The sequence below is a fragment of the Schistosoma mansoni genome (assembly GCF_000237925.1).
Source record: "Schistosoma mansoni, WGS project CABG00000000 data, chromosome 3 unplaced supercontig 0044, strain Puerto Rico, whole genome shotgun sequence".
In the NCBI taxonomy this organism is placed as follows: Eukaryota; Metazoa; Platyhelminthes; class Trematoda; order Strigeidida; family Schistosomatidae; genus Schistosoma; species Schistosoma mansoni.
In genome coordinates this window covers 1,295,780-1,309,102 of record NW_017386006.1, presented here as the reverse complement: position 1 = coordinate 1,309,102, position 13,323 = coordinate 1,295,780, and the positions used below count along the sequence as shown (strand labels likewise).

General features: G+C 35.5%; 1 protein-coding gene across 1 annotated transcript in view; it reads left to right on the top strand.

Moving 5' to 3' along the window:
• The window catches only part of Smp_000100 (filamin), a gene marked incomplete at its 5' end in the record, with an annotated part of 93,364 nt that overhangs the window by 39,899 nt on the left and 40,142 nt on the right, over window positions 1-13,323 (top strand). The window contains 5 exons of the mRNA XM_018791450.1: window positions 3,956-4,183; window positions 7,008-7,676; window positions 8,008-8,181; window positions 9,114-9,437; window positions 10,652-10,800. Coding sequence (XP_018645395.1) covers window positions 3,956-4,183; window positions 7,008-7,676; window positions 8,008-8,181; window positions 9,114-9,437; window positions 10,652-10,800 — 1,544 coding nt within the window. The remainder of the gene's footprint in view (window positions 1-3,955; window positions 4,184-7,007; window positions 7,677-8,007; window positions 8,182-9,113; window positions 9,438-10,651; window positions 10,801-13,323) is intronic.

The following is a 13,323-nucleotide window of genomic DNA, read 5'->3' as shown; positions in this document are numbered from 1 at the left end:
ACGTACGATCGGTTTACAGCGGATTTTAGGGAAGACGTGATAATTCAGCGTCTACAAGAGAAGTGATCATAAGATTTTGGCGCGAAATTCAATTATCCATTTGGATAAATAGAGTTTTGGCATTATAGCTGATGTCAGTTCGTGATGAAAACCCTAAGTATAATTCCTAGCCTTAACCATGAACTGTAAACCATAATTTGAATTCTTCACACAGGTTTATAACCCTCATTTGTTTTTAGTTATTATGTTGACACTCTCAAGATCACTCTAGCGTCGCTCATAGGTCGTCCATAACTTATAGTCTCACCCTTAACCCTAAACCGTAAACCATACCAATATACCAACAACGTTGAAGCTATGTGGTCGAGGCGAAAAGAATTTTTGAGACCTTATCATGGTTTCAGAGGTCGACTACTATGGAGCCATATGGATGTGTTCCTGTACCGTATGCTCTATGATTTTAGAACTTCTGAACCTATATCTGACCTTGAGAAGTTTTTGACCAGTGTAAAAGAAGTGTTTCCAATTTAATTCTTTGGTTTTGTATAATATATTTTTACTGTATACTAACTGTCTTCTGATTGGCTAATATTTCTCAAGGTCATTTAAAATTCGTTCAAAGGTCAGCAGTATAGTTTAATCCTACCACCTATCAGTCTCGCGCGCGAGCGCTTGACCACTAGACCATTGAGTTGGCCGGCATCCAACGGTGTTCAACTAATCCACAAAATTGAGCAACCATTCACCAATGTCTTCAGTGAGTTGATATCTCACAACAGACGTGGTTGAACTCCACTGGTCACTGCTTTTCACTAGAACTCCAGGAAATACCTCATGCAGCCAGTCATTCATTATTTCAACTATATAAAATTACTAAAATCTCCACAAAACCCCCTTCTAATATGTTCCAATAATTAAGTAGAGAACTATTCAAAATGAATTAAGAAGACTTTGATATTTATGTTTCATATCCTACCAACAGATCTTATGTGAATGACTGATAAGTAGATACATATGAGCTTTAAGACAGTCTACCTTAGTAAAGATCAAATCTTGTATATACCAGTTATATGGGTCTTTCTTATTATTTACATATAACTGCACAGTATATATATATATATATATATATATATATATATATATATATATTGAAGCCTGATTAGTCACAAGACATGGTTTTAACACTTAATCAACGGTCTATGAAGAGGCGGAACTACAAAACCGTGTAGGAAGTTTTGTTATCGAATTTCGGGTAATGTTTATGGCTCATTCATATTTATAGATTCCCAGACTAACCAAAACACGTAGGCGACGACCTTGGCTCGATGAATAGTCCATTTGAACATAAAATCCGACTGACACGTGACCTTCAGGTAATATGTGATCTGTTCGATTATATTCGATATATGGAGTTACATACCACCCTGAACTGATAGCCATAAGAAATCTACCAAGCCCAGTTATGTTTGATCAAAAATAATAATAAGCTCCGTAGAGTGTTGTACAGCGTTGACCAAAATTATAGATCTACTTTGTGAATAATTTTTAATATTTATTTGAACATATAAACATTGGTGCAGAGAGACACTAAAATATACAAGGGCCACACAATAAAAATGAGATTGTGATGGGATAGCGAAATGAAGATGAGTATAATAAAAAGAAGTACAAAAGTGAGCAGAAATTAGTGTATGAGAGTGACAATAAAAAATAGTGATAAAGGGAGAAGTTAAGTTAGGAAAAATACGACCTCAGAGAATTTTTTAGTTAAAGAAGTTACACTTACTTACTCTAAAGTAAAAGAAAGTTACAGCAATGTCTCTACTGACTTCTCTTCTGAAACATCATCTAACATCACGAAAAAGCCAAAAATAGCCCAAATCAGCATAGGCCGCTCTGGCTTTCACTACACGTGAATTGATCTCAACACTCACGCCGCCACCAGCATTTATGCTGCTACCCAGATACACGAACTTCGTGGCTACTTCTATCTGCTCGCTACCCACAGTGAGCGCAGAATTAGGGTCCTGCCAGTCTTTTAAAAGTAATTTGCACTTCGAAGGTGCAAAGTGCATACCATACCTATGGACACTAATTGCGAACTGATTAGGTGCGGATTGTATGGCTTGGGTATGGGTATCATCACACAGTAAGACAATATCATCCTTATACTTATGATCGAGAAATGTTTCTCCAGGCAACAGATCCATACCACCATTACCTGCATCCATCAAATCTGTTTCCAGAACGTCATCGAAAGCAAAGTTAAAGAGGAATGGTGAGATTAGGCAACTTTGTTTAACCCCAGTGCTTGCAGCGAACAATGGAGAGAGCTAGTTGTATGCTCTTACTCGGTCTGAGGTGTTTGTTTATAGGGCTCTTAAGATGTTAATGAAATTCTCAGGCACACCCTTCTTCAATAGACAATCCTAGAGAACGGTGCTATTAAACGAATCGAAGGCAGTCCTGATGTCAAGAAACACTACAATTGTTGGTCTTTAAAGGTTGGTTTAGAATTCGTATTATGTGATATTATTCAACTTTTGGCCAGTCATTAACATGGGATCGTTCAGATAGGACAGGGTTCCCACTACATCCGAGTTGTTTTAGAAATCGAAGAACAAAGCGATATACAAAATGGAAATAAAGGAACAGATAAGTGACACAGTGTAAAATAAAAAATGAGTATTAACAAGTAGTTCTGAGTATGAGTTGCAAGAATGGAAATTAAAGCGTAGATAGATTTTCCAATTGTAGTCGTCATTTAGTCTGCGTGTGGGATGAGATTCTGTCTGGGCACACAAATTGAAGCAGGTGGTTTTCTTAGGGGACCACTCTCCGAGTCTTTCACCAAGAGGAGAGGCAGTTTCATGGTAGTCGGTGACCAACAATAAGTTCATGCGCCATTGGTTCCATTAGGATCCAGAAGCCAATGTGCACTATTGGCTTAGGAACATGGTTTTCCAACTCTCCTAAATGGATACTCCGTACCCACCAACCCAGTTAAAGCACCGAACATTTGCTTTTCGTCCTCTCGATTTTGTAAACAACACCCTAGCCTCGAGAAGGCAGTGAGTAGGGATTCCTTAACAGTGGCCTTCCCTCTGAGCGTATGAGAGTATTTCGAGAGAAAGAGAGGACTCTCCCCACCCTTAGCCGTACCAGGGTATTTGGGGGCTGCTTAATGGAAGTCAGTAATAAAAAAGATTTTTATCAGTATGGGGTTGTGGAGATTGTTAAGTTTTTGATTGAAATCAGTGACCAGCGGAACTAATGTGTATCAATGTGTGTAGAGACAGGTATCTACCTCAAACAATGGAAGATGGTTGCGAGATTTCGTAGATTGGTTGAAGTTAGACATTAACACCGATGGATACTGACTCAGTGGTCTAGAGGTTAAGCGTTCACACGAGAGACCGAAGGTCCCAGGTTCCATTCCCGCGTGTGGGATCATGGCTGCACATTCCTGAGGAGTCCTATCCTGGGACGAAACGGCCATCCAGTGTTTCTGGGTTTTCAGTGGTGGTCTAACATCAGTTGATTCATAATCCCAATCAAAAACGATTCTTTTGTAATTTAGTAATAAGGCCATTCATTGTTGACACTATTGTTAGATTATCATTGATAAATGAATCAAAGAACTCGGCTTAATATTACATAAATCAGGGAAATTCTGTTACGAATGTGTATTAACTTTACCCATTGCTAATGATGTTAATGATAGTAACAATACAACTTAGTGATGAGTCGCAGGTTTATGTACATTTTTGAGTTACGCTTTTATTTAAGCACATATGATAATACTTGGCTTCCGAGATGTGTTCAGATGAAACCACGTTTTGATTCAAAGCCTAGAATTGGCAGTCCACTTTAAAGCTGTCACGCCAAATCATGAAATGCTATCGTCTTTTAATAACCTTCAATGATATTCCACTATTTTTGTTTCCAAATTAAGGTAATGTTGGGATCAGTGTCACCGATGAAGCTGGACGTGATGTTGCTATGGATACACAAGATATGAGAGATGGAACATTTAAAGTTGCTTATACAGCTAATACACCAGGACCTTATTATACTGTACAAGTATTTTTCAATAATCAAGAAGTTCCACGTAGTCCATTTAAAGTACCTGTTAAACCAAATATCGATATGTCGAAAATTCATGTTGAAAATCTTGAACCAAGTAATTTATGCTAAAGTTTGTTTTAATTTATATTGATGCTTTAATAGTATCGTATTATTTCGTGGTGTAATTTTCCTTCTTTGACTACTACTATGCATGGTTTTTTACTAAAATACTAAACTCTCTTAATTATTAAGCCAATAAATATATGAAAATATACCAGTTTCTGTTTACATCTCACTGTTGTATTATTCTTGTAAATAATATGAATTTCTGCATTTTTCTTATATGCAAGTCACCATAACTGAAAGAATTCACCATGAGATCTGAGGATCCTGGATTCTGTTCTTGACATAGTTGAAGGTATTCACTGTTGAGGATTTTTAAACTATCTATCCAGTACTCTCTGGTTTCCAATGTCTCTTCAGATATTGTAGCATACATTATCAATTCACTTAATCAATAAGAAATAATACGTCGTTAAAACTAGGACTATCAATGAAAACATGACTGAACTAAATAATTCTAAACTACAAATGTAAATACTGATCCTGCCACAAGAAATAGTAATACTGTACGTATATATGGCTTAGTTTATGCGAAACTAAATAGTAGTTTTTGATATCACTGCAACGTGCTAAAGAGAATTCAATTAAGTAATTCATAGAAACAATGTTACTTAGTCCCACTGTTTCCAATACTTCTAATCAATAAAAGAATTATCAACTGGTTTTATTTCCACAGTGAAACATCAACTTTGTGATAAAAGGTTAGTAAGACTGTAATTTATGGACGACCTTTAGATGACACTAAAGTGGCATTGAGAATATCTACTTACTTACTAAGGCTAAATGTGATTTATAAACTTGTGTAAAGAATAAGGATTATGATTTACAGTTAATGATTAGGGTTAGGAATTAGATTTATTGTTTCCATCACGAACTGATAGCTAAAATATCAAAACGCTTTTAAACCAAATGGATGAATGAATTTCGCGCCAAAATCTAATACCTATTATCATAAATCTGATTGGTTCATCCATAAATTATAGTCTTGCCAAAAAATCTATAACCTTTGTAATAATGAAGAGGTATATGAATGAGGAAACGATAACAGTTCTAATCATCAGCTTTATATTAAAATCTTTCCATCATCAATTTTAATTCGAAATAACCTCTATAAATATAAACAGACTAAATTATTTAGTAAATTAAAGAGAAAGCGTTAGAAAAATAATGGATTTCTTAGCTATAAAGATATTACCTATGAAATGCTCTCTAAGATGCTTATTCATCTATAACTTATTGTTTTTCTTGAAATGATTCCTCTTTTGGATACAATGAACATAATAATCCTATAGAATTACCCTATTAAATGCATACACATAATGCTTATAACGTATAAGTCAATATTAAAAAAAAGACTGAATCTCAATAAGACATATAGAACATCTACGTTTGACTAATTATCTAATAACTTACCCGATATCTACAAAGATTTTCTTTATTATACAATCAGACTTTATCGAAATCACGAATCTATCTAAATTAACTAACTATCGAAAATATATAAGCACTGGACAGCCGTTTCATCTTGTTGTGAGATTCTTCAGTAATGTGTATCGATGACTCCAAACTCCGAAATGGAACTCTGGAGCTTCGATTTCACACCCAAACGCTTCATTTTTAGGCCACTGAGCCGGGATCCAGTGGTGTATAAATCTAACTTCAATTGATCCAAGACAGTGAGCTAACATTTTGCATTGTCTTCGGCAGGTATCTTCCTCACACTCGACATTGCTGGACTCCATTGGTCACGACTTCTCACTAGAACTCCGGAAATTTCCTCTCGGAGCTAGTCACTAGTAAGACCGGAGATCCGCCGGGTCCAGGTTCCAGGATACGCACTGATAAAGAGTCCCTTGATAGGAGGAAATGCCCGTCCAGTTGCTAACATGTTATCAATGGTTGTCTTAGATCGGTTCATGATTCCAACAAAATTCAGGAATCTCCACAACCCCATACTCACATATGATCACGTGTTCTGGATAAACCATATTGTTCTCATGACTTTATTCACTTTATACACTGTCCAATATTTTATAGACAACTTTCATCACTTCGCTAAAATCCCTTCAATATTAATACATCATTTAAACGTTTTCAAGGAAGTAGTGAAAGTACAAACTCCATGAATGAATCCCACAGAATATTAGGAAAATCTTTTATAAACTAAATGAGTCAAAATGTTTCTTCGAGTAGGTAAAAGTGGACTGTGCTTAATGACTGACGTTTCAAATAGATAGTATACAGGAAAATAAATATCTTCTATTGTTTCTTCAAAATGTTCAGTATTTCATGATATACATTTTTATTCAGTATTTATGTTTTCATAGTTATCCACCCCAGATGATGGAATAGGGTTGCTCAGTGTTGTGAAGCGACTGAAGTTAGGAATATAAACCATTGAATCCCATCTCAGTGGCCTAGAAATTAAGCGTGAGATATAAGGTTTTGGGTCCCCTAGTATGGACACTACTAAAGAGCCCCATACTAAACCGAAACACCTGTTAGTGGTTCTTGATTTTCTATAATTGTTTAACCAAGATCAGCCCATTAGGTTTATTATAAAATACAACAATCTCCAGAAAACATCTTTACAAATAATATCCCATAATTCTTGTCTTATGAACATAAGTTTTGTAAAAAGATAGTATTACTGTTACCGGAATACACCATTGAAATATTCCGCAACTACATAGTCAAGTAAGTTAGTTCAATGGTAATTGATAGTTCACAGGCTTTTTAAACAGTGAATATATATATTACTTCCAGTATAATTTTAATATACGAAATAAGTTTACTATCTTTATTTCACAAATCAGATATCACTACTGGTGTACCAACGGAGTTTGATGTAATAACTGCGGGTGCAGGCCCACCAAATAATAGTAAACCGAAACCAACTGTAACAGTAAAATCTCCAAACGGTATGCGTGTACCATGCACTTTAGCTGAAAGCGTAGATGGATATACACCTTCCTTTACACCAACTGTTGTTGGGCCTCATACTGTTGCTGTTGAAGTTGGAGGTGTACCAGTCAAAGGTAGTCCATTTCGTACAAACGCTATTCCACCTGCTGCAGTGCAAGAGCCTATCTATCCAAAAGATTTTGGACGTCAGCAGGCTACTTCAGCACCTATTTCTGGACCTGAAGCAGCAGCTTTGGTCCGCGCTTATGGTGACGGACTTTATCGTGCAACAGCTGGAAAGCAGGCGAAATTCACAATCGATAGTCAAGATGCTCCACCTGCTCCACTAAGCGTCACAATTGAAGGACCTGCAGAAGCTAAAATAAATTATAATGATAACGGCGATGGAACATGTGGCGTAGATTATTTACCAACTGAACCAGGACCATATATTGTAAATGTTTTATACAAAGATACACACATTAAAGGAAGTCCATTCCCTGTAAGAGTAGCTCCACTTGGAAGAGAACATATCGATGTATCCCGAGTACATGCCTACGGTCCTGGATTACAGCCAACTGGTAGGCAAAATCAACAGTGAATGCTACAAATTTCCAGTTCGCATGACAGATTTCTTTAAATACAGATTTGAATAATGTAGCATGGCTACGTTACGTAAATCTCTTTAATTAAGTTTACCTATAAAAAGATCTGACGTTGATGTTGCATGACAAAGAACTTTCATGAAATCAATCAGCATGTACTTTTTATCCATAAAACATGCTTGTCATTCTAGATGTGAAAAATATGTTCGTTTTAATAATTTTCTGAATGCTTGAACGATTATTAAACCAGTTTCTACTTTGATGAATTTTTTTTAAAATATCGTCTTTTATTATTTCATCTTGAAAGGTGTTTTCAAAGAATCATTTGCTAAATTCACAGTTGATGCTAAAGCAGTTGATCCACAAAGTAGGGGAATAGTCAAAGCTATTGTGGTTAGTCCGAATAAACAAAGAACAGCATGCTTAATACAAAACAATGGCGATGGAACATACAAATGCAGTTATTCTCCAATAGATGATGGTAAGTTTATAAAAGATTTTTTGATTAGTAAACTATATTTTCGTTAATTTACATTGTAATCAGAAGAGGTTTTTATGGAGATTTCAGTATTTTCATAGTTGAGATCATGAGTCAATTGAAGCTAGACCACTAAGGAAAACGTGAAAGAACTGGACGGCCGTTTCGTCCTATTGTGGGACTCCTCAGAAGTGCGCATTCACGATCCCGCACGCGAGCGAGATTCGAACCCATGACCTATCAGTCTCGCGCATGAGCGCTTAACCGCTAGACCACTGAGCTGGTCAGCATCCAACGGTGTTAATGTCTAACTTCAACTAATCCACAAAATTGAGCAACCATTCATCAATGTCTTTAGTGAGTTGATATCTCACTACAGACCCGGTTGAACTCCAATGATCACTGCTTCTCACTAGAACTCCAGGAAATATCTCTTGAAGTCAGTCACTAGTGAGCATATAATTATAATCAGAAGTGGTTTATGTGGAGATTTCAGTATTTTCATAGTTGAAATCATGAGTCCTATAAAATTAGTTTCTATGATTATAACCTTTAAGGATAAATCGATAAATTCTATGTACTTCTACTATGAACTCTGACTTTTAAAAACTTCGTTGAAACATGATGAGGAATATCTTCCAGTATATCATATGGATAACATCCTGTTAACCAAGAGCCTTCTAATTTTCACAAAAGTATAGTTTTGTTTGAAATGTTACCTGGAAAAGCAAAAAAACTTAAAATAATAGATAAATGTTTTGGGCTGATGCATGATGTATTTGTTAGTGTTAGATTTAATACCACAGCCTGTTCACAAAAATATTTGCCCATGATTTCCGTTTATTATTGATAACAAATTAAAACTAATACATTCCAAATCATTAAAATCAATGCAAAGGTAAACATTCAATTTTTCTCAATTTAACTTCTTGCAGGCTTACATCACGTTGAGGTTACCTATGATGGAGCACCAGTACCTGGTAGTCCCTTCCCAGTAAATGTTGCTCCTGGATGTGATCCAACAAGAGTAAGAGCTTACGGTCCAGGCTTAGAAGGAGGGTTCACTCATGAGCCACAAAGATTTACGGTTGACTTAGATGGTGCGGGTCAAGGTGCCCTTGGGTTAGCTTTAGAAGGGCCAGCTGACGCTCAAATACAATGTCAAGATAATAAAGATGGAACATGTACAGTGGACTACTTACCAACACGGGCAGGAACATATGATATCTTCGTTAAATTTAACGATATGAATATTCCAGGCAGGTTGAACTATTTTTCTACAGGAATTTTTATGACATAACTACATATAAACTAGTATTTGATTTGGATTAAACAGTGTTTATATTATTTGCGTTTCGCATAGTCGAATGTGAGTTTGTTTTTCACCCCGATGATACCCTTTAAAGTACAACTGATGCTCAAAAATTATTACCTGACCTTAGGTTTGGCTGTGTTTAGTATATGGGTGTATATACAAGTGCAACGAACTCCCCGACATTAATTATTTTTCAATCCCATCAGCAGCTGATTGTGACATGATATTACTTCAGTATACAACTGAATGGGAAGTGGGAGACGCAAGATAATAATACATGAAAGATGATTGCCTATACTATTAGTTTTGACTAAAAACAAGCTGTGTTCCGTCAGAAGAACTAGAATACAATCCCTTGTATCCATTCCGAAAAAAAACTAGCTCCACTCTTGTTCAAAATAATCACAACTATAACTATAATCTGGACATGTGGATTAGAATCATCTAGTTAGCTCCATGCTATCCGAAGACCTTGCTTGATTATTGCGATCATTAGGCTTATCCTAGACTTCTTAATAGGTAGTGTTTAAGCTACAATCCATTGAATTGTAGACACCTATATAATTGCATCTTACTCGAACTAAAACTATTAGCGTGTTTGGATATACTTATGTATATAGTTTTTACATACAAATGTCATTCAATGAGGACTGTATTAGATGTTACAAATAAATTTCATATTTAGAAGTTACGCCAGAGCATAAACGCTCAGCCATATACTGAATGGTTCTGTAGATGAGTAATAGAAAATTAATAGTTCTTGAATGGTCGAAAAAATCAGCAATAGCCCTTTGATATATGCTTTCTTCTCAATGGTACTTACCATTAAAGCTAATTTTTACTAGATTTCATATTTTCATTGTGTTCCCACTTTAACTGATACATGTAATCAGTAGTCATTCCTTAATGACCTAGTCAATTAGAGGAGAGTAATTAGCTAGGTTAATAATCGAACGGAAGTTCATATGATTCTCAGATTATGGCATATATTACTTATCAGTGCCTAACCATTTGAAGATCAATAAATAATCGTATAGGCAATAAATGGGAAATAGAAGTGATCAAACCAATTGTTATTTCCACTTAATGAATCTTCGTTCGTAAAACCTGATCGCGAATTAACTACGAACAAAACTCCATTTATTTTTATTTCAACAGGTAGTCCATTCCAAGTTCCCATACGAGATGTGGTTGACCCAACTCGTGTTCGTTGTTATGGTCCAGGTCTAGAGCCCAGAGGAGCACGAGCGCAACAACCAGCTCACTTTACTGTTGATGCTTCACAGGCAGGAGATGCGCCTATCCAAGTAATTATTCAGAGTTATTTAATAACTTTCCTTAAAAATCGTAAATGAATTAGGATTTCTGTTGCTTAATATACTGCTTTGTTAAAATTCATCCACTTTATAGTAGAGTAACCAGTCATAGGTTATAAAAATTTACTTATGAATTACTTTAATAAGACTGATCACGATCCCATGTGAACGAATAAAGTTGAAACACACGGTAAGAGGGGTACAGAGTTGTAAATGTTTATCATATATAGTGACGGACTCTAATAAGTAGAAAAGGAGAGAGTTGGTAAGTGATCTCTTAAGAAACAAACTAAGCTTCTTTCTTAATCTAATTTTCACTATCTATCAAATCCTAACAAATATACAATTATTCGTTGGTCTATAATTCATCACTTATGTACGATTGTACAGCTTTAAAAATGAATCCGATGAAAATGACTCGGTCGCTGAATAAATTGTTTTATGACCTACCAAACCAGAAAGGATGATTTGATGACTACTCATACTTCAGGCTAAACTACATACAATAGTTTGTAATCCGCAACCCCCTTTCATATGTGTTTTTGTCCTATACTATTCCTGTAAAGTACTCTTAAATGTGCTACATCTCTCTTGATTCATCTTATATCGGTATAAATATTAACGTGACTTTATTCTATCGATTAAATCGATTATCAACTCTTGAATGCACTTACGTCTAGGTGGCGAGTTCAAATAAGGTCAAAACCCGAATTCTAGATTCCACTCCTAACTACATTTTATCCATTTTAAAATTGTGACGTGATGACTATATCGAGACAGTCCGCACAGAATGCATATATCTCAACTAAGATTGGTCAAAATTCAGTCAATAAAGGGATAATCCAAATGATAACAAATTACACAATTCCTTATTATAATATCTTTGGTGATAAGATTGTTTTTCATAGAAAATAAGCTATGAGTTTCGAAACTAATGATAGTAATTCTTGCCTATAAACATCAGTTACAGTACTGCATATTTCAAAATGCATACTAAATATAGTAATACGGACATTGAATTATCATTCATATCGAGCCTACAAAAAAGCAAAATAATAATTATATCATACCATTTGACATTTTTTTCAACCAATGAAAATAAATATTTGGTACATTTTATCAATAGGAAAGAATCCTATCACATGTAAACTGTAATCAATAGGCAATGAATAGAATGCTGCCTACAGTCTTAAAACAAAAGGCCAGGCTCTTTGTGTAGGCGGTAAAAATAAGGCTCGAAAATACGTGTGAAACGAACGGATTATTGTTCAACGTGCTTTATAATTGTGATTTTTTCCCATGAAGAGTTTTACTTATTTATGTACATCCTTTGAGCTATAAATAAAGCAAAAGACAGGAAGCTTCAATTTTTGGCTTTTTAATTGTTGATACTTAACACACAATACGTTTTGAATGAAATTCATGCTATCGTAGACCCTTAAAGTGTGAGATTCCCATCCCTTTGTTGATAAATCCCAACGTACATGAAATCTAGGTTCAGGTCATCTTGTTGACTAACTCCAAATATATTACATTTGATGTCAGTCTAAGAAGGAAGGATAACAATCTACTTTACACAGTACTCAATCACATGTTTAGCCTACTGGGTTCACCTCTCATTAATAATTACACTCAACATAAATATTATTTCAAATGGGTCTTGTGGAAAATGCAAGCCATCGTTCATGTTAGAACAGGACTTAACCCTAGATCTTTACCACTCTATCGAGAATTATTTGTGCTGAGATAAATATGCCGATATCAAAAGATGTCCATCGAAACTGTTTCCTGAATTAAATTATATTATTTATGAAAGTAAAATATCGGATGAAATCTACATAAGCTATTTATGGCAACCTAGTTGAAACATGCCTAGAAAATATAACATTCACCTTACATGCATAGAGATAATTCATTAAACTTTCTCTGTTTAAATTACCTCTTATAACAATAAATATGACTTGATTCAAAATAAAAACCGTTAACTGTGGGTTAGGCGAAATCCAATGTCCTTTAAGTCATGTAAATCAACGGATTCTGATTCCTACTTATATACGTTAGTTTCAGGTTATTTCGCACTAGAGTTGTATCATTTAGTAATTGAGGCCCAGACAATGTGCATTGAGACAACGAGTATTAGTCAAATAATAAGGCTCATGAAAATAATAAACAAAGTGTATATTTCAAAGTTGGAATCATGAGTCAATTGAAGCTAGACCACCATCGAAAACCTGGAAGCACTGCCAGACGTCCGTTTCGTCCTATTATGGGACTCCTCAGCAGTGCGCATCCACGATCCCGCACTCGCGAGATTCGAACCCAGGACCTATCAGTCTCGCGCATGAGCACTTAACCGATAGTCCACTGAGTCGGCATCCAACGGTGTTAATGTCTAACTTCAACTGATCCACGAATTATGAGCGACCATTCACCAATTGCCTTCAGTGAGTTGTTATCTCACAACAGACCCGGTTGAACTCCACTGGTCACTGCTTCCCACTAGAACTCCAGGAC